The 22756-nt window shown below is 37.6% G+C and overlaps 1 protein-coding gene and 1 long non-coding RNA gene across 5 annotated transcripts; one reads left to right on the top strand and one right to left on the bottom strand.

The window, feature by feature from the left end:
* Window positions 1-393: 393 nt before the first annotated feature.
* LOC122874731 lies at window positions 394-4725 on the bottom strand. Its single transcript, XR_006377658.1, has 3 exons — window positions 4488-4725; window positions 3400-3857; window positions 394-3272 (listed from the first exon to the last, which is right to left on the bottom strand). It is a non-coding gene; the product is annotated as an uncharacterized LOC122874731 (long non-coding RNA).
* Window positions 4726-7405: 2680 nt separating this feature from the next.
* Window positions 7406-22454, top strand: LOC122874730 (neuroplastin-like). Of its 4 annotated transcripts, none has more exons than XM_044192991.1 (9): window positions 7406-7751; window positions 13761-14108; window positions 16245-16413; window positions 16528-16622; window positions 17645-17778; window positions 18182-18455; window positions 20141-20162; window positions 21228-21304; window positions 21463-22454. In XM_044192991.1, the coding sequence occupies exons 1-8, from the start codon at window positions 7661-7663 to the stop codon at window positions 21286-21288; spliced, it is 1194 nt and encodes a 397-aa protein (XP_044048926.1). In that variant the 5' UTR covers window positions 7406-7660; the 3' UTR covers window positions 21289-21304; window positions 21463-22454. The 4 variants fall into 4 exon arrangements, with proteins under 4 accessions (XP_044048926.1, XP_044048927.1, XP_044048929.1 ...); XM_044192992.1 differs by having other exon boundaries at window positions 7412-7751; window positions 20153-20162; XM_044192994.1 differs by lacking the exon at window positions 13761-14108 and having other exon boundaries at window positions 7420-7751.
* The last annotated feature ends 302 nt before the right edge of the window (window positions 22455-22756 follow it).

Below are 22756 nucleotides of genomic sequence, written 5' to 3'. Positions count from 1 at the left end.
GAAATACATACTACATATCATTATTTCACTTTATTTTGACATTTTAAATCTTCCATACATAAGGACCAAAGTGTAAATGGTAAATGCACCACAAAACATTTACTGAGACTGGTTACAGGAAATTTTAGCTTGACAATTTTTGCTTGGAGTTATGTAATATACAAAGGCATTACCTATACCACTCGTATATTTACAGCCCTTGCTTTAATTATGAACTCATGTCAAGATCTTGACATGTTAAAATAAATGGAATTTCTTAGTTCATTCTTAAGAATATAGCATATTTACTTCTTAATTTACTAATTTAAATCATAAATTAATGATTCAGGAACACACTGTGATGATCAAAATGCATTCCAGTTATATTTCTCTCCTATGAGAGTGACTTGGAAGGTTATTAAAGTTAGAGTGGAAAATGTAAAAAAAAAAAAAGAAAAAAAAAGAGCTGTGTGACTTGTCTGGATGTGACGCTCCTGCCTCCACTGCCAATCACCGCACACCTGGCGCTCCCTCGCTACCTCTTGCACACCTGAGGCTCATCCCACTAATCAAGACTCTGCAGTATATATACCCCGGCTCTTCCCTCCACTCTTTGACAGACTGTCAGTTAGCCTTTGTGGTAAAATGACATGGTGAAGTACTATTCACAGTGAACATTCAATATATGAACCAGGACATACAGTAAAATGCTTTGTGAATGCAAAACTAAAAGTAAATATCAACTAAAAGTAAAAAAAAATGCTTGCTTCATACTTAAACATATGGATCATATAGTATATGAAAATAATAAACACTATTACACACAATTTACAAATATGTACAAAACAAGACATTTTGCATAGATGTTTTAAACCATAGATGATTTATTAAGTAGCTAAACTACAAACAAAAATTGATTCCAGTTTTATTTGTTTCACTTGAAATGGACTGGGGAGATTTTAGAAGTCAGTTGTAAAATAATAAAATATATTTTCCAAAGTAAGATGTCATATTTACAGGAGAAAATGTGACCATAGCATTTCTGAACCCATAAGAAAGTGGACAATTGACACAGATTTAATTGAGACACAGAATAATTTTACATAGCATTTCTAATACTATTATTATCTAAAACACAATAACCAATTTTAATTTTAAACCTTTGGCCGTTAAGTGAACTGCAGTCAGCATGTTGCTCGCGCTCGCACTCTGTAGGCGCGTGCGAGCATCATGTTACTATGTGTAATGTTTCTATATTTTACTTGGACCACTGGCTCCATGATACTGACTGTGCAAATCACCCCATCAGCCAACACCACGAAGCAACCAACGCCAGACCCACACCGCGCCGCCAAGCCACATCCAAGCTAGCAAGCTAAGGTTATACATCCAGTTTAATCCCAGCCGACACGGTAACCTGCAAATGGCGAGCAAACAAATTTACCAGCCAGATCAGCCCCTGGTGTCGGGATAAATTAACTGACGTTATCCACCCAAGACAGTATTTTGCTACGTTAGCTAGCTAGCAATTCGTCCGCGTTAGCAAGCAAGCTAACGTTAGCCAGCTAAAACCACAGTAGCACAATACATTTAACATGCTTTGTAATAATGTTAGCTTCGACTTTGGACTTTGTGTTTTACACTGTGTTTCGGTGGGTGTCGGTCGTTTGTTAGCGGACTCAATTTCTAAGCCAACAACCCGTTCACACATTGGCAATAAAAAGCGATTAATACATGTCTAAAACTACATACAGTACCTTTTAATGTAATTTTTGTTGTTGTTTTCCACATTGTGTATCTGATCTCATACATAGCACCATGCCTGTGCCATGTAAAAGACAGGATATCTGGTTTTTGAGCCAAGGTACATTTTTTCATTGAAAAAAATCACAAGGCACACCACCAACCGAAAATGTTAAAAAATGAACCTCTGTAGCCTATATTAACAATATACAGTCAGTATGACATGGTTACTCTGCCGGTCACTAGACAGCACAGACACTTGACAATGGCATATTATTTGCAGACAATAATTAATTAGTTTTCAAAAAATGTTTTTTAGACCAATTAGGTGAAATTGAATAATTTTCCACGGCACACCTGACGATCTCTCACGGCACACTAGTGTACCGCGGCACAGTGGTTGAAAAACACTGTGGTAAAAGACACAATTTCTTTATCTTTTCTGTTTCCCATGAGTCACACACCATATTCACAGTCAACATTCAATATATATGAATCAGGACATACAGTAGCATGCAATGTGATTGCAAAAGTGAAAAACATCAGCATTTTACAGGTAAATATCATGTACTATCACGGATCAGTCAGTTAGATCAGAGGATAATTGCCTATTTTTTGTGGAAAGCAGCTTACATACCTTTTATAATGAAAAATACACAACAAGATATCTAAAAATGTTTTTAAAAATTCCTATTTATCCTTACAAAATATATAAAAACACTGAACACTATATTTGTCGAACAATGTATATAACAATTCTGACATTTTTGCATACATATTTAAATCATACATGGATACCAATTATATTTTTTGACTTGTCACCGACTGAGAATATGTTTAAAGTTAGATGGGCCATGGTCAGACTAAAAATATCTTTATCTAAGTAAAAAATGGTATGTTCTTACAGCAGTATTTTTGCTGATTGTTTGGCTACTAGGGGACAGAAGGACTCCAAAACAAGCCAGCCAACAGACATTCTCATTACATACTCATTATCACTTTGTCACGTATTAGCAAACACTTGCCTTCTTATACATCCAGCACACACAGAGCAGCATTAGTATTATCCCATTGGAGTGTTTTTCTCGCTGCATGAAAGTCCAACATTTACTCTCTTTCTATGTCTGTTTTGGTCTCCAACTCAATTCGCCTGCCAGCCGTTAAGTTTGTCTGCCTGCTGTTTGATGCTGAAACTGTAGCATATAATGGGATTATAAGAGCGAGCAAAACTCACAGCTGGCAGGGGGAAAAGAAGCTTCTGGCAATACCAAATTAGGGAGAAAATTTAGGCAGAAAAAATACCTGATTAAAATGTAGTAACATGTTTTTTTGATCATGTGTGTTTTTGAAGACCTCCTGTCTCTGTATACATAATAAAGCATATCTATTATTCATCCATCACATACTTTTTCAACATCCTCCATTCTTTCGTCTTTGTTTCCCCTTCTGGATCTTGTGGATTGTTGAAGTTAATTTTATTTTCTCCACTTCATTATCCCATATGCAAGGATAGCCACGGAGAAAAAGATGAGTATAACAAATCCAATTCCCTAAAGAGTGGACAATTGACAGAGAATGTAGTGAGACACAGAACCAAGACGTTCATCAACACGGTGGGTTACATGAACGTGAAACTGATGCTCCTACTGTACAAATCACAAAAGCTGTTTTTCTCACCTGAGACACAACAAACATTCTGTGTGAATAAGCCATGAGTTCTTCTGATGAGGATATTGTTGTGTTGGTCGGTGTACACCACTTCAGATAAGAGTTGTCAACAGAGACAAATGTGCCTGACCAGTATGTTTGTGCACAGACAAAGTATTGGCCATCAAGGAAGATGAGACCCTGCCATACCAAGGGAGGGACAAAGCTGTATATAGACTTTTGAGGATTTGAACACTTGCATTCATGGATTATCATCATCAGCAAAAAAACTATAATGGCAGGAATTACAAAAAATGCAGATGCAAACAGGCGGTTCCATTGAGGATTGCAAGGGCAAGCAAACTCCACCTCCGCTATCTTCTCTACAAGAGCCAGGGCAAAGGCAAAAACCCCATTTGCAACAAGAGGGCTGTGTCCAAAGGATTTCATGAGTCTTGAGAACAGCTGATGATCTGCCATAATGAATTCTACACAGAGAAAAGTGCAGATGTAAAGTGAGAGAAAACATCAACGGTAAAAATATTTAGGATTTAGATGCCTTAATGTGTTTTTGAGGAGGGTTTTTCCTGATTTGATTTGTTTGTTTACAGGATTCACTTATTTAATAACTCGCACTGAGAGTATCAGTTTTTGCATTACAAAATTGTATGGCAGAGCTTTACTGACAGTTTAAGATATTTTACATTTTTAATTTTTGAATATTGAAATAAATCTGTTTGACAGAGCCCAAACACACCTTCAGCGTTTCTTATAAAGTGAAACAACTTTCATTTATTCAGAATGTAAATATGATGGGATTATTGGATTTTGCACACCAAAAAATTGATTGAACTAATTAAATTGTATATAACTGTTTTATATATATATTTTAAATATTTCAGTTATAAAATATTAAATACAATTGCATAGAATTTGTTACTAAATAATAAATATATTATTTTTCACATTTTTAATATAATAATAAAAGAGAAAAAGATTTGAAAAAAGCTAGTGTATAAGTAGTGTATTACTTGTGTAATGTAATAAGAAATTCCCATTAAAAAGTTTGTTTCAAGAGTGACATGTAATCCGTTAAGTAATATAAAAGTTTTACCAACCTTAAGATTGACTGTGCGAATGGAAGAGAAAGTCTTCTTGAAGACCACTCAGTAGAAGTGAAACTCTTTCAACTATTCTCTCTTTTGTTCTTGCACTTAAGTTTTGATCTTTGTACGCCTGCTTCTACCGTGGGAGTTTCCTTTCGTTACCTACAGTATGTTAACCTCAACATGTTTGTCCTCATCAAGTTGTTATATCTTCTTGTTTATATGATCCCAATCCAATAAAGTCAAACAAGTTGAACACCATAATCTGGAAAGTAATTTGACATTGAAAGACATGCATGCTTATAAATAAGATGGGTAAATGAGTACTAAAACGAGGCTACACGGGGGTTAAAACTAAAGGTAAGGAGTCTAAAACTCTAACTGGGTTATGTGACGTTGTGGATTTTGGTATTTGGCATCTGAAACATAGAAACAACTGGGGGCTGATCAACTTCACTTGTGACCAGAAACTTCAACCATGACACAGAAAAATGACATAAGTGTCATTCTTCTTCAGCTTTGATTCTTTAGTATGTTACATTCAGGTCTTATATCAGTCTCGACCTGTTGTCAGGGAGGCGCACTAATTTACTCAGCCAACAGGCATTTGTCATTTTAGCATTTTAGATAGGAGTATATCATAAATCATATTTATATATTTCATTCTTATAAAATACAAAAAAGGTATCTGATCCTGTCATTTTAATGCACCCTACATAAAGACTTTATGAGATATAGTCCTACTTGATAAATATACGCTGACAAAGGCACTAACTACAACAGCATGTCTGTGTCTTGCAGGATGTGTGGTGAGACATTTCCTGTAGCCTTTCTGTTTAACCGACATCAGCATAGCATGCTTGGTAACTGCAAAAGTAAAAGTGAACAACATCAACATTTTACAAGTGAATATAACAGACAAACAGTTTGACAGGATTAAACTTTATTCCAGATTTTATAATAAGCTATGAGAAATATGACCAATATGTATCACTGGCTGATAAAACAATGCAGCACAAAACATTTACTGAGACTGATTATAGGAAGCTCTACTGTATGGTGACTCTGTGTTTATAACCCTGCTTGAATTACGAAGTGTGTTAGGTGAAAAAGTAATTCTGGCTAATTTTGTTCTGAAAAGTAGCTCACAACCACATGTCAAAAGTTTAATACATTCAAATGAAAAATAATGTATGTCATTTGTTTTTTAAGCATTTACTTGGTTCTTCACACATCAAGTATTTCTTTCCCTCGAGTCTGACTGGAAAGATTTCTAAAGTTAGACTTGACTTCTTAAAATTAATTTTCTAATTTCCAGAAGAGACTAAAGGAAAGAGCCAGAGGCCTGTTTCTCCCTGTTGCACTATGTGATAATGCCAATCAAATGCTATTTTAAACTTTATCCGAGATTTGGTGAGTAATGCTCTCTTTGGACTTGCTTATCCTTTTTTGCATTTGGAGCAGAGTTCATATCCTGCAAGTGTCACACCAATGAGTATGACATGACCAATTCCTATGACATTAACCATTGACCATAAGTAAAGAAAAGGACACAGACATGTGGAACCAAGCTGGTCATCAACATTGTAATATAAACTGCCAAATTTTGTGGGAAGCTGAGGTGTTACCAAAGATCGTGACAGATGCATAACAGATCATTTCTACAGACATCATATTGTTCCTTACCTGAGACAGTCAACAGTGACAAACTAGTCAAGTACTGTACTTAAGTACAATTTTGAGGTACTTGTACTTTACTTGAGTATTTCCATTTTATGCTACTTTATACTCAACTATATTTCAGAGGGAAATATTATACTTTTACTCCACTACATCGATTTGTTAACTTTAGTTATTAGTTACTTTGCAGATTCAGGTTATTAATACAAAACATAAATCACCTAATAAATTATGATGTACTATTATGGATTAAACTACCCAGCAGCATAGGGCCTACTGTATAAAATAGCTGAAATTAGTTCCACCTTTACCAGCTGCAACATTAAAGTGATGCTTCCACATAATGCATCACTAATTATAATCCATCAATGTAATATATATTATTCTGAAATGGGCCATTCTGCACAATGAGTAGACTACTTTCACTCTTGGTAGACCTACTTTAAGTAGGCTATATTTTAATGCTAATACTTACTTAGGGTACTTTTACTTAATTAAGATTTTGAATGCAGGACTTTTACTTGTAACAGTATTTCTACACTGTGGCACTGTTACTTTTACTTAAGTAAAAGATCTGAGTACTTCTTCCACCACTTGGGGCCATCAGAGAACAGGATGTGTAGCCTGTGCTATCTATCTGGCTTGTTAGTATAGGCCACTTAACTAGCTGCATTTAGTTTAGGAACAAGGTTACACTGTGTTGTAGGTGTGAGGCTGCCATTACCCTATATTTGTTCAAAGAGAAATAGGATTAAAAGTCTACTTAAAGCCCCAGGTGCTGTTGAGGTCAGGGCTTAGTCGGCCTGAAAAACTGCTTGACCCACTGCACAATTTAAAGCCTAGAAGGCCTAGCGGTTTGAATAGGCTACCGTTAACAGTTGGATATATGTCTAAGAAATACACTTTCCTGATTGGATGGCAGATGTCCGTTAAGAACGGCTCCGGTCAAAAGTTTAACCACCGTTCTAAATCATTGCGCTATTAAACTGCAGGTAACCATAGTAACAGTACTTAGTCATTACTCAATAACGCTAGCGACACTAGTTTAAACATGTGTTAATCTGGCTACAAACAATTTTGCCAAGTGGTTTTCCTTGTTAAATGTCTATGGTAAAAACCCGGTTAAGAAAATAAAAAAATAGCGTCCATCTCGTCTATTGTTTTCATAATTGATTTCTGCTTCACTTTATGACGGGACGTTGTGATGTAGGTTGTACCACCCGCTTGTCTCTGCGCTCCTCCCCCAAGATCTCGCGGGATTTAAGATTAAACGGGTGATTTAAAAAAGGTGGTTCCCTTGCTGCACCGGACTGACAGCGGAGGGCTTCACAGGTAGCCAGCAGTAGTGCTGAAGGCTCCGCGTCCCGCCAGTCTACCCAGCAACACGTCGCTCTCGGACACGGTTAGCAGGTGCGAGCCTCGGCGAATCCACCCCGCATCATCATATCCCGCTCAGGTCACCTTAGCGATCGCCTACCGGCATTTTCCATCTCTCGTCTCCGAGGATGATACCTGGCAAACGAAGAACTGCAGTCATGTCCTTCTCGGTGGCGATATTGGGAGCCCTGATGCTGCAGTCCGTCTCGTCCCAGAACGGTAGGAAATTAGCTCTCCTAACAGAATATGGGCTACATGACGGTAATCCCACATCATGGCGAAAATGCGGTTTTTAAGGAGGGATGTCGCCTGCAATTCTGCATTGGGGCATTTTTAATGAATCATTACAAGACGCCTCTGTTTTAAGAACACTGTCCATCACGGATATCTCTCCAGCAGCCGACTCTCATTAGATAATCCCTTAACGCCGAAAGAAACAGATTTCAATCGAATGAAGCGCTGTTTTTGGCTGAAATGAAGGGTCAATAAATCATTAATAGGCGACAATCTGTAACGTTATTCGTTGGGCAGAAGTGGGCCACACGGAGGCCTGTGTGATGTCCCTAAAATGTCCTTTGAAGTGTGGAGCAGAATACAAAGTCGAAACATGAGCCGTTCAATCAGCAAGGACAAGTTCTGCTCCTTAGGTTGGGGAATTGGAAATTTGATGGACAGGGAAATGGTGTCACACTGAAGTTCAAAATCAGTTCTGCTTTCCTTAGAGATGAACACACACATAGTCAACATGCTGAAACGCTTGGGTCTGCTCAGGTATGTCAGGATATGGCTCAGGAATTCAGCATTTAGTATCCAGCAGTGTATCACTAACTCCTACTGGGTGAGATGATACTCCGCATCAGTCCAGGTCTTGGTAACAGAACATAACATGTAGCCTATGTAATTAGATGTGGGGCCTTAGAAGTGCGGCTCTTTAAATAGCATCAGTCCATTTTGCTGCATGCTTCTATTTTTAGAGTAGAGATGCTGCACTGGGAACCATGGCTTTAATGTCCTCTTGCAACAGTGAATCTGTTAAGTCTTTGCTGAGATGTACTGCACTGCAGAATGGCATTGATTTCTCAGCGTGGTTCTACTTGTCCAAGTGACCCTCTGCTCATAAATCTCACCCATACCAAACAGCTAGGTGTATATTGTAAGTCTGCCATGTAGCTTGTATCCCTTTGCAAGCATTGTGTAAGAATGAGTGAGAATTTATTCAGCTTTGTTCTTCCCTGGAGTTGCCCAATGTGTAGGAAAATGCATTACACATCTGCTCCTATACTGAACACCCACTCTAACATCTCTTCTTCAATCAGCACTCCAGTGGATAAAGCTCACAATGCTGGTTAAATTTAATGGATCTTTATTTGACAGATTGCTAGAAGGTCTGATCATTTCTCATCTTCTTTACTTGTTTTTAAAGAGAGGCTGGATGGTTCGTACTGTACTTACCAAATATTATTAACATATATTATACCATTAGTGTATAGCGTATAACAGCTGAGTCTGTTAATGCAAGATATTAACATGCACAGCAGCCAACCACATCACTGGAGCACATTTCTATCTGCTAATGGCTGTTCACGTGTGAAGCTATTCCCGGTAAGATTGTGTGTTTCATCTAAAGTAGAGTGGCGTTTCCCAACGAGGCTGTTTAATAGTATCATTCAAACTATTCTCATACAGAAGCCACAAAAGCTGCCAATAACAAAGGTCTCGATTAATGAACTGATCAATGCAAACACAGGATTTTTCTGCTTTATAGAGGGCAATCAATGAATATTTGTGAATTATCAGTCTTGGGTTCAAATTATCGTATAAGCAGAGATGTCGAGATGTTCATCAGGCCAGAGTGCAGTTGTCCTGACAAATAACCTTAGAACGAGAAGTTATTCACCTGACAAGTGAGCTTTGGAGTTGAGGTTAGTTCCATTTTCAATTTAAAGATTAAGCTTGTATGTTATTCAATCATAGAGAATGAGAATATATATTGTGAATTCAGTTCCAGATTTGATCCTTTAATAGTACAGTTTATACCAAACTAGATTTGTCAGCAAACTGGAAATATATAAATAGTGAATTCTTTGAGATGTACTGTCAGTGGAGTATGTAAACGATACAGTGTATTTTAAAACTACTAATTTGATTAATCCAATGATTATTTTGTCACTTTGCTGATTAATTTTTTGGTCAACACAATCTCAGAATATTTTTTTATTTTTTAAAAAAGCTCAAACTGGGGAATATTTGGCATTTTTGCTTGAAAAATGACTTTATTACCAATTGACCAACTGATTTATCAACTAATCATTTCAGATCTAATTAGCTAATCTAATTCCCTGGAAGCAAAATATCAAAATCCCCAAACAGTTAGAAATGCAGTTTGTAGAAGTTTTTAATTCAAGATAGGAAGTCAGCTGTTTAAAGTACATTAAAACTAGATGACATCAAAGTAAAAAGTATATTAATCTTAGTATTTTAGATTAAAATAATATTTATAATCCTTTAAACAATCACTTTTATTGAAGATCACAACAATGTCACTCAAGGAAAATTTCAGTACATTCACTTTAAAACGTTTTGATTATTAAAATGTTAAAACCATTTTCAATATTGAATTATACTCTGAATATACAGACCAGCGTGTGTGTGTGTGTGTGTGTGTATAAATGTATGTATGTTTATATATATATGTATATGTGTACACTTTCTGTTGCTTTTCTGCTCTAATCTCTAGTTATCTCACTTCTGTCCTGATAGAATATTCATTTTACCATCTAATTAGCTTCTCAGTATCATTTTTGGTACATTAACTGGGACAGTGGCCAGAAGGACTTCATATTACACTGGTTAAAATGGATTCATCGGAAGATACCGAGAAAATATCTGCAAGGAAACAGTCATGACTATTCGAGGCCAACTGTTGTCAGGTTGAGCTGTTAGATTTACGCTTTGAATAATGAACCAAACATTAGCATCAATTTAAATTGAAGTCAGTCTCCAGTGATAATGAAAAGTGGAATGATAAGGGTATTAGCTTATTTTTTATTTTCTGGTTTAAGTAATATACTAACCATCTTCAGTTCAGTCATTAGGGGCTGACAGCATGTGGCTGAAAGGCAGATTTTGATTGGTCCTCACTGAAACATAGTACTATACAACCTTATAAATGACGATTTTCTCCAGATAGAGCTTTTTGTAGTATGTGACTCTAAAAGGCTTATATAGACATAACACTACACCATAAAGTCGCATTTAATTGCTGAAACAATTAGCCGACTAATTGACTAGTAGATCAGCAGAATTAATTGCCAACTATTTTGATAATCGATTAATCGTCAAAGTTAGTTATCAAGCTCCAACTATTTTCTGGTTCCAGCTTCTCCAATGTGAATATTTACTGATTTTATCTGTTTTATGTCATCATAAACTGAATGTTTTGGACTGTTGGTCGGACAAAACAAGACATTTGAAGATGTCACCTTGGGCTCTGGGAAACTGATGGGCATTTTTCATTATTTTCTGGACATTTTTTCAACCAAACAATTAATAAATTATAGGCAAAAAGGCAAAGACAAATTTATTCATATAGCACCATTCATGCACAAGGCAGTTTCAAAGTTGTTTGGTTTTATTTTGTCATAAAACCGCCTAAACATAACACACTTTTACACATATTTACCAAGAAAGCAAACAAACAAAAGCGCACAGATTCAATCCAATGTAAAATATGGACATAGAAACACAAAACAATCAAGATTAAACAGTGCTTTACAGACATTAAATCTTTAAAAGGAATTGGAAACAAACTGGAGACAAAATAATTGAATAAATGAAAGTGAGAATATGAGTACAAATTTGAAGGCAATACTGATATAAAAATGAATGTAAAGACATAAAAATAAAAGTGATAAACATTAGAGTGCAGCAGAAAATAACAGGTTTTTAAGCCTGCTTGTAAAGGCAATCAGGCAGGGCATTAATAAAAAAAAGAATCGACAGATTAATCAATATTAAAAGTAATCTTTCAAAAAATCCCTAAAATTTAACATCTTTTGACTGGGACAAAACCAGAAATTTGACGCCAGAAAGTGAAAGGGCTTTCAGAAATTGTGATGAGCATTTCACACAATTTTCTGACATTTTACAGACTACCAAAAAAGAATCGATAAATGAATTGCAAATGAAAATAATTAGTTGGTTGCAGCTGAACACATTCAAAGGTTTAGATTAATCAGGATGATCTCAAGTGATCATGAAACAAAACAGAAAAAGTACAATGCAACCTTTATAGTTCTAAGATCCCCCACGTGAGAGGCACATAACCACATGCCAAAACTAAACTAACATCAACTTGACATGAGTGACGTCATTCAGACATGTACAGTGGCGTGCAGGGACAGCGCTACTGGCTCAGCACTTTTGACGCATCTAGACTACCCGAGGCGGCAGGATCTGTCTCTCGGCAGTTCTGTTAAGAGCTGAGGTGTCGGTTTTAGTTTTCGGTCCTAGTCATGGTATTTACTGGTACAATAAATCTTCCCTTCATGAAGGTTATAATGTTCAGTTTTTGTTGAAACTGTTTTAGAGAGGTGCTGATTCAACTGTATGATCTGTTTGGAGGCTGCAGTTTGTGATGCTGTTTAACTGTTTCAGGTGTATCTATTATTTTGTCCACCAACTCAACGAGGGTAGGCTAAATAACAGAAGCCATGCAATACAATCCAACAGCACCACAAACTGCACACTCTCACTAAAATGATCATACAGTTGAATCAACACCTTTCTAAAACAACTGAACATTATAACCTTCATGAAGGTTGGATTTATTGCAGGACTGTTGTATTAGACTGCATTAGTTTTAGCTAGGTGGACCTAATAAACTGGCAACTGAGTATGTATGTAGGAATCTATATGTGCCTACAGTACACCGGGGTTATGTCGTTAGCTTGACAAAAAAACACGTGATTGTCTGTCTTGTGGTGATCAGCCTGGTCTGGTTGGCTGTCTCTTCCTCTTGCTACTTTGTTGCCATAGAGTGCTTCTATGGAAACGGAGGGGGTCTATCACCGTGCGCCCACACGCTCCCCAGAGAGACCCAGAGCTGCAGCTTCTATAAATCTCCTCAATCTCATGTGCTCTCCACAGTGCCTATAGACTATGCTTATGACTACAGCCCCCCGTCCTCCTCCTCCTCCTCCTCCTCCTTTCTGTGCAGCCATGATCAATTGTTTCACTTTTATTGCAATTAGTTCACAGAGGGAGACATTTCAATCCAGTAAAATTAACAGTACAGATTGCCTGGTGTCTGTGTTCATTTCTGAAGCTACTAATGATGTTTTCATTATACAGACAAGATGTACCGAAAATGACAAGGTCACTTGGAGGACTTTTGGATGTGAGCGCTGTGTGAGCCAGGCACAAATTTGTATGATATCATTAATTGGACAAAACCAAGTGAGAGCAGCCCTGCAAAGACGTCCCAGCAGAATTGAATTAAAGCTTCCTACGAATAGCAGAAATAATGGCTTAGGCAGATCTGAGGTCATCTCTCTCTCTCTCTCTCTCTCTCTCTCTCTCTCTCTCTCTTCTCTCTCTCTCTCACCAAAATTGTTGATGTGACTGTGCCTGACAGACAGTTTGATGTTGTTTTGTGTTTGACTATGTTATGATGAACTATTAGTTGATCGACAGAAAATTAATCTGCAACTATTTTGATAATCGATTAATCGTCATTCTTTTAATTAAAAAATGCCCCAAATGTTCTCTTTTCATTTTGTAATATTTTCCTGTTTTTTAAAATGTCTTTCATGATAGCAACTTGAATATCTTTGGGTTTTGGACTGTTAGTCAGCCAAAATAAAGCAATGTGAGTAGTGCTCTGGAAAATTGTGATGGCCATTTTTCACTATTTTCAGACATTTTATAGACCAAACAATTTATCAATTTAGAGAAAATGAGTGACAGATTAATTCATAATGAAGCTGCATCTGTATATTTAATATTTTTACTTAAATCAACTTTGTTTCATTTTAAGATAATTTGTCTGTCAGTGTCTTTTTGATTATTTCATATTATCTTTTTGTTCTTTTTGTCTTTCCTTTTCTGGTTCCCATTTAATTTACCCTTTTATTTTCTTGCCTTTCCATCCTACACCTGTTTTCCTTTTTTTGGGGCTTGTCTCTGGACATGCTGCCCCCTAACCTCCACCACCACCGCCACTACCAGCGGGCTTTGTGAAATCACCTCTTTCTGAGACTAAGCTCACGGGCGACACCTTTGAGCTGTACTGTGACGTGGTGGGAAACCCCACCCCAGAAATCCAGTGGTGGTACTCTGAGATCAACCGAGCCGATTCCTTCAGGCAGCTGTGGGACGGCGCCCGTAAGCGGCGTGTGTCCATCAGCACGGCCTACGGCGCCAACGCCGTGAGTGTGTTGGGTGTCTCTCATCTCATGCTGGACGATGCTGGGACCTATGAGTGCAGAGCCAGCAATGACCCGCGACGCAACGACCTGCACCAAAATCCAGCCACCACCTGGATCCGTGCTCAGGCCACTATAACAGTGCTGCAGAGTGAGTGGTCAGTGTAGAGGGAATCCCTCCCCCCCCAACCAACCAAAACAGTTCCTGTGTGATTCAGCCTCCCTCAAACCTCTCCAGAGGACTGCTAGCTTCCTCCGTAGGTATCATCTTCCCCTGCAGACCTGGAAAATGAAGAAAAACATCATCGACTAGTCTTTATGTTGTTTTACCAGCAGAGTTGAGTAGTATTTTACATTGTGCTCATCCCTCGGTTCAGTGCATCCTTCAACCTACACCCTGTAGTGCCCAGTCTCCTCCCAGTGTCCTTTTCGTCTCTACTTTATTTTTCTTTCCCTTTAGCTGTCATCTTCTCATTTCCCTGAACTGAATGTCATTATATTCAATTTAATATTTTCTTTTGATTATTATTACTGTCATTACCTGTTTTTTTTCTGTTTTAAAATGTCAGATTTTGCAGACTGACTATATTGACACACAAAGTTGTCCAGTGTAATAAATATAAAACATTTGTTTGTGGTTTGCCCACCAGCAGTAACAATCAGTGTGTTATGCTTATATATAAAGTATAATTCTTTTGATACAAATGTATCTTTTCCCACAAACTATCCTGTACCAGAATCTGAAATGTACAGAACCTAGATGGAAATTTGGGTGTCGAATCTCAGACTTTTTTGGTACCGACTGAAATGTTTCTGTAGCACAGAGTATCAAAAGGCACTGAAAGCTGCCATCAAATGTCTGGTCATATTAGTAATCTTGTTTACTTATTCTTTGATCAGATGGCAATTGTACCAATTTTAGACAATTTTCTACACAGCAAGTTTATATTCCTCACAGTAAGGTATCGAAAAAAATCATTTTGGTATTGGTACCAAATCTCAGGTATTGGGTCGGCGCTAGCTGTACTATATACTGTATGTGCTGTTGTCTACAAGTACAAGCAAGCTGTAGATTATCAGGATTAAGCAGAATAGGTCTTCATTGTTTAAAAGCTAATCCAAGTGAGGATTTTCCACAGGTTGAATTTCAAGCACAAACATGTTGTCGAGTTTTCCTTCAGAGCTATTTGATCTCATTCAAATTAAAGCTAAAACATTTGTTGAATGGAACTTGACCTAGAGTCACCCTCACTGGCTCCCAATATGAGTTTTTTTTTAATAAAAGGTGAATCTGTTGTGGTGAGCTTAACTGCAAAATTTCTGAAGACAATTTTGAAGATCAAGCCATATTTTTAGCCCTTGAGTTTATTTTAGCATTTAAAAAATCAGCATTTGGAAAAATAAAATCACTGAGCGGTTAGACCTGTGTTCCCATAGTGTAATGCTCTTCAGTTGTATCGTATACAGAAACTGGTCCCAGAAGTACTTTTCCAGAGGTACAGTAAATTCCTGTTTCAAAGTTTTATTCAATGAAATCCTCAATGTTCCTCAACATAGGAACACGTGGTCCACCTGACAATGAATTGATGCTATAGATTTACGTCATGGCATCAGTTGTAATGAATTCAACTTTGTTTCTGCGAAGTCATGTTTTTTGTGGTATTGCGGATTGTTCTGGGCTGTAGCGAAGTTCATCATTGCAGTTGAGACCATAACACAGCGCCATAGTTGCACAATTCATCCGTAATTGAGCTTTAATATTAATTTAAGCTGGAGATTGTAGTATAAAATTTGGAAAAGCGCAATCTTTAGCGTCCGCTCATCGTTAGTGGAGCATGTAACAGAAATTTAAGCTCAGTCATTGGATGCTTCTTACTGAAATGGACCTTGGGAGCTGAAATTGACTTCTCTACTTACATTTTTATGTCTACAGGCTTGTACCTTAACTTTTTATCAAAGAGCCAGATAGTTTCTAATGCAGTTGGTCATCTCTTGTGCTGACAATTCAACCGAGAGTGTTTCATCTCCAGCCGAGCCTTGGAAGTTCTCCCACTTCCACCTTCAGCTACTGTAACAGTGCAGAAAATGACTTAAGGAACTCTGGATTACCGAAATAATTCCTCCCACTTCGCAACTCTATTCCTGTGCTATATTGTATAAAGTCTGGTTGGCTAAGGTGTCTGTCTGAACCCTCTGTGTGTTGCTGTTTACATCTTCCAACACACCCTCACCCACGAGTCCTAGCAAGCATCACTTCTGTCATAGCTGATCTGTGTTTCTCTTGCAGAGCCGTCAATCATCGCCTCTGAACACATCACACTTCCTGTGGAAGGCGACACTTTCACACTGCAGTGCAACCTGACCAGCGCCCACAGTGCCCACCTGGAGAGCTACTGGATGAAGAACGGGGAGGAGATCCCGGAAACGCGTTCCCCAAATAGGAACACTGAGTACAGGTAGGAGTCATGGCAAAACCTTATGCAACTTTTGTGCGTGTCTGCATGACAGTGCGAAATACAGAGTTTAGCAGCCTGATGTGGGTTCAGGTGAGGTGTGTTTCTGCTCTGCAGGCGGAACAAACCAAGAGGAGACGACGCCGGAGTGTACATGTGTGTCTACACCTTCGAGATGGCTCCTGCAGCCAATGCCACCATTGAAGTTAAATGTAGGTGTTAATTTGTGAGCTACAGGCGTCTTAGTCAGTTTCAAGGCCACATTGGAGATGTTACCAATAAAACTGGCCCAAGTGGCCTTGAGCACTAGCAGCCCTGTCATGTGAGGACCTGTGATTTCAAATGGCTCTGCTGGCTGCTCAGGGGCAGCCGGCGCACTTGACACCTCCATCTAACCAATGCCCGGCTCAGTGGCAGCAGATGGTGTCTTGTTTGTCTGATGGCAAGGGATTATGTCTCAACGGTAAAATCTGGTCGTCCTTTTCTGCTGTCATGCGCATCGCTATGGAGACAAATTGGATTTTGGGATGCTTTTATTTTATTGAGCATTTCTATTCATCCGGGCAGAAAAAAAAGATTTAGAGCCAGGCAGATTTATTATATACAGAATACACAGAATAATACAGGCAGCTTAATGCTACATTGGATCACATGTTCCTGATAGATTAGATGATATTTGTTAACGAAATATTTGATGTTCAAATTTTCAAACTTCTGTTCACACAGAGGTCAGTCAGACTTCCATATGTTGTACTCCCTGATCATGGCTAAAAAACTTCAATGGAATTACCTTTATTTAGTAGATTAGTTGAACAACAACATTGTATCTGTGTTTTATTCTTTGATTGTGAGGTTTCTTCTTTTATATTTCTCTACTTGTTGCAATCTTGTTAGCTGCATTATTATTGTTATTTACCCTCAGCAACATATTTATATTATATTTGTATGATCTGAACACTCTAAAGCAGCTGTTCATTGCTTGAAAAGCTTCATTTATGTAGCTGTTTTCTATAAGCATGGCTGACTTAACTAATATTAAAAAGAGATGTAATAAAAAGAGTATTATCAGTTTCTACTTACAAATTAGTAACTCAGTTATTATTTTCAGGCAACTCACACGACTGTACCTACATTTATAAATTACTGCACCCACAGTAGACTGTAATACTTTGTTTGTGAAGTTCTTGAATGTATTATTACAATTGATCTTTATTATTTTGGTATTTTGTTTTAGCTGCTCCTGAGATTACAGGCCACAAGCGTAGTGAGAATAAGAATGAGGGTCAGGTTGCTGTGCTCTACTGTAAGTCTGTGGGCTATCCTCACCCTGTCTGGACCTGGCGCAAGTTCGACAACGGCATGTATAGGGTATGTGAATATGAATATACACTCCCTGGCCTCTTTATTAGGTACACCTATACAATTGAATGCAATCCAATACAACACAAATTCTACATTTAGGAAGATTATAATGTTCAGTTTTTGTTGACACTGTCAGAAAGGTGTTAATTCAACTACATGTTTATTATTGAGGTCATAGAAAGTTGTGGTCTTGTACTGGACTGCATTACATTGAAATGTGTTAATATTCTTCCCCCCTCATATTTGTAAATGAGTTGGGCAAAACATTAGAATCACCTCTCAGTATAATGAAGTCCAGTTCAACATCTCTGCAAACTACAAACTCAATAATAAACATATAGTTAAATTAATACCTCACTGACTGTGTCAATCGAAAAACTCTGTCCATTTCCTTCTTCTCCCTTGATAGGAAATTGACAACACAACCGGACGCTTCTTCATTAGCAGCAGAGACAACTACACTGAGCTCCAGATTTTCAACCTGGACATTGGTTTAGATCCAGGCGAGTACCAATGCAATGCCACCAACATGATTGGCAGCCGTGAAGAGAAGTCTGTGCTGAGGGTTCGCAGCCACTTGGCCCCCTTATGGCCTCTCCTGGGGGTTTTGGCCGAGATCATCATCCTGATCATCATCATCGTTGTTTATGAGAAGCGCAAGAAGCCAGATGATTTACAAGACGGTGAGTCACCAGCTGTGGTACTTAGGATTGTTTCATTATTCCACTGTTCTTAATATATCTGAGGAGAAACTGGTTTTATTGTTCGGTTTTGACGTTGATCTCTCCTGTGAATTTTGTGCAAAGTCATTTTGCATCCAAAAACCCTGTCAGTGTGGTGTTGGGCAACGAGGCGACTGTGAAAGGAGGCACATTTTCTTTTCGGTGTCTGCTTGAGTCATTCCTTCACCAGAGACACTGACAGTGTCACCTGACACTGTGCTGTGCCTGCATTCAATAATTCAGTTTGGCGAGGTTGACCCAATGGGCAGACACTGTTGCAGGAGGTCGCACCTTGTCAGGACAATTTCATGCATTTAATATTCATGAGAAATCTGATACTGCAGTGTTGCGGAGGTGGACAGTTTCAATTATTAATGGCTTTCCAGGGACCTTGTGCTGTCCCTATGCTGCTGCAAGCTTAACCACGAGACACATCATCTAGCTAAACAACCTGCGTATGCCTTCCTGGGATTGTCTAATACCACTGAGTACTTCATTTTCAAAAGACTAGCTATATCATAAATTATGCATTAATGATATTTGGGTGACCTTTTCCTCTCAAACACAATTTTGATGTTGTCACATGCTGATCTGATGCAACATGCAGCTCAGAGCCGTCTGTGACTCTCAGTGACACTGTACAGGAATATATTGTCATTACGGTTCATTAAATGGACAGAAACGAACGAACAATGAACAAATTTGTGCATGTAATATTAATAATTCATATTTGACTTGTATTTCTTTGAATTAGGTTAGGCTTTGGCTGTTATTATTTTAACAGATTGTTGTAATATCTCCCGTCCTCCCCTTTTCCCAAATTGCATAACCTAAACCATGTTTGTGGTAAGTGTGAGACTTTGCATGCTTCATGAATTTCGATAAGCATTCAGCCTCATCTTCTTCCAGCTCACAGCACAGTACACACTTCTCTTTAGCTTCCTCATTAGTGCCAAGTGCAGTTCAAAATATTCAGTTTTATTTTACAAACGGTAACTTCATATTTTTGCATCAAATTCATAATTACTAGAGCAGTGAAATGGCATGCAAGTCACTGTAAAGAATGGAAAATATTTTGTGTTTATCAATCATTTCTACGGTCACTGATTCAAACTGCTTCAGTGACTTCAGTAGAGGGCTGGTTTTGATGGAGCTGCTTCTCACGAATCTTTTTGAGCGAAAAGCTGCTCTTTGTGAGCGCTGCTTGTCTGTGCATGACAACAGTATTTTTTTTTCTTTTTTGAATTTTGCCTGTATGTAATTGTTCTCACGTGCTCATGCATTTTAATGTGGTGTTGTGCTGGATTTAACTGCATTCTGTGTGTTTGTGAGTGACCTTATGAGGTTGTTTTCCTGCGGCACGGCAGCCTATTGTTTACTATTTTGTTACTTCATGTAGTTTATGTTTTCCTCTCAAAACAGTCCGCTAATACATCACATCACTGTACAGTTGAAACCTAAAAATTCTCAAAAACCTCAGGACCAAGTGCACCATGCATCAGTCACAGTTACTGTTTACATGTTGCCATACTTTATGCTTTCTGAAAAAAAACCCCACAATTGTCTCTTCATCCACGTGTGCAACTTCCTTGCGATTATTTTATTTTTTGGTCTTCATTTCTCCATATTTTCCCTTGTTGCCTCAGATGATGACCCAGCTGGACCAGTGTAAGTATATACATTTTACCTTCAATACCTCTGTTTAGCTTGGTAATGTGTATTTTGTTGTAGCTTATCATGATGTATCCACTCCTGTCGGTCTTTAGAGCTCAGTGTACAGTACACCCCAAATCTGGGTCACAAATAACTGGGAGCATCGTGTGACTGTGCTTTGCGGCATTCATATAAATCACAAGGACATATTTTCAAGTCAAGTAAGGGCATTTTTGCCAAGTTACCATCTGAACTGTCCTGAGTGGGGAAACCCTGCATATGGTGCTCTATGACTTAAAAAGGTCACACTCATATGCAGTATATAAACATTTAATAAATGGTTTATAACACACTATAATGCAGGAATAAGTTAATATAAATTCATATATTTGTCAACAACTATACTTCCTCCTGTGGGCACCCATAAGGAGGCTGGTGTATACACAGATAATGAATGACAATATAGTACAACAGTTGGAATAATATAAAATGTCTTCATAGGATAATTTAGAATTGTTGACAAATACTGTACATTACTAATCATTTAAAAATGTCATTATAGCTGCTTGACCAATATGTTATAGTGTGTTTGTGTGAACTGTTTATATGAACCATTAAATGTTTGTATACTGCTTATAAATGCTAAATAGGGGGAGTAAAGTGTTTAGGGTCTTTTTTTTAATCAGACTTTAGAATAATGCCTTCAGAGCCACAGAAGACTTTATACAACTGTTTATGTTTTCATAGGCTGCGTTGTGTAAAATCAGTGGAGTGCCCCTTAATCTACAGTTTTGTTGTTTTCTATAATGAATCAGCATTCAGTCTATAAAATGTCAGAAATGAATGCTACATTTCCATCACAAGTTGGCAGAGTCCAAAAAGATGACTTTGTGTCTTTACGTGTTTTTATTTGATAAATGACTACTATGATTTAATAGTTATTAGAAATGGAATAATTTTTGTTTCTGTCAATCAACTAATCAGTCATTTGACTGATTGTTTTAGCACTAGTATACACATCTTCATCTGAGGTGTGAACTGATTGTCCTTTTTTTTTCTTTCTTTTACTTATTGCTAAAGGAAAACTAATTCAACTAACAACCACAAAGAGAAGAACCTCCGCCAGAGGAATACAAACTGAGCAGCCTGTCTGCTGAGTAAGTATTAAATTATTAAGAGGGTGCCTGATGATAAATTTGTATTACAAGCCTGTGGCCACAAATTACATATGAAATTATCACTGAAAGCTCTTGTCAACCCAAATAAGGCTACTCTCAGACTGGGCTAATGCGTTGAATTATCTCTTTATTTGCAGGTTTCATTATACATGTATTGACCATATGAAGGTAAACAAGAAAGGAATCCATACCAGTTGTTTAATAGGATTTATCTGCCATTAAAAGGATGGTTGTGGAGGAGTTAAATGAGGCATGCCTTATGATTTTGTTGTGTGAGGGTGCAAGGTCAGGAAGTACTCAAACCATTATAGAATTATTAACATTATAACCATTGTTGCTGCATGCAGTTGTTCACATTTATGATTTTTCCTTCTTATTCACTAATTTTACATTTTTACTACTTCTTCTAAAAATAATGCATGCAAGATGTTCACCTTCTGTGTGAAGGCAGATTATTTTTTTGTTATTTTCTCTGAGAGTGGCTTCATGTAGATAATCTGTACTGTGTGTTCTAGAGGAAAAACTAAACTCGGCAATGTAAAAGAAAATGCCACCATAATCCGGTATGACGGTTGTGTATAGTTTTATCATTAAGCTGCATACCATTTTCTAAGTTTATCATTTTATCAGACAATATCTATTACATTTTAAGGGCTTTGCAATGTCCCTCTAAATTGGTTTAAGGTTTACTTTACTGTATGTATATGCATTGTATGTATTGAATCACTATAACTATGTATCAGATCACCATTAATATAAAGACTCTTCATACTATATGATGCACTTAAATGTTGAGAATAATGAAAAACTGTATAAACCTACTTTAGGAGATCTGTAATCATTCTACAATATTGTTTTATAATTATGTGTATTGTACAGCATGGCTATTATCCTATGCAATTATTGTCCATATCAATATATTGAAAATCATTGCAGCTTTTGATTTCTCTGTGACAAAGCTTTAAACTAGTAGGATCACCGTAGGGCGTTGATGGCATACTACACAGCTGCATGAATTCTCTACAGCTGACGTGGGAGGCGGCGAAAGAAGCCCACGTCAGGACTGACACACGTGAAGCAATTGCAAGATCCCGGCTCATTTTTGAGAATAAATATCTCAAAAAATAAAGTGTGTCTGTTGAGTTGGTTTCTTTGTCAAAACACTAGACATTAATTTGTACCATTGATGATGCAAATGGGAATGCAGAGAAATAAAAGCATGTGGAGGACAGCACCATCTAGTGAGATTTTGAGTGACTCACAGCAGACACGTTGAACATGATGAACTTCACATTTGAGGAACAAGGACCAACAAACCCTTAAAAAATCCTCACTTGGTGCACAAAAATCTCAGAACCATCAGATGAAAAATATCAGTTAAGCCTCAAGACTTCTGTTAACAATATATACTTGATATGTTAATTTATTCTA

Source organism: Siniperca chuatsi, linkage group LG4, assembly GCF_020085105.1.
Source record: "Siniperca chuatsi isolate FFG_IHB_CAS linkage group LG4, ASM2008510v1, whole genome shotgun sequence".
NCBI lineage: Eukaryota > Metazoa > Chordata > Actinopteri > Centrarchiformes > Sinipercidae > Siniperca > Siniperca chuatsi.
The sequence above is the reverse complement of the archived record's forward strand: the minus strand, read 5'-3'. Positions and strand labels throughout refer to the sequence as shown.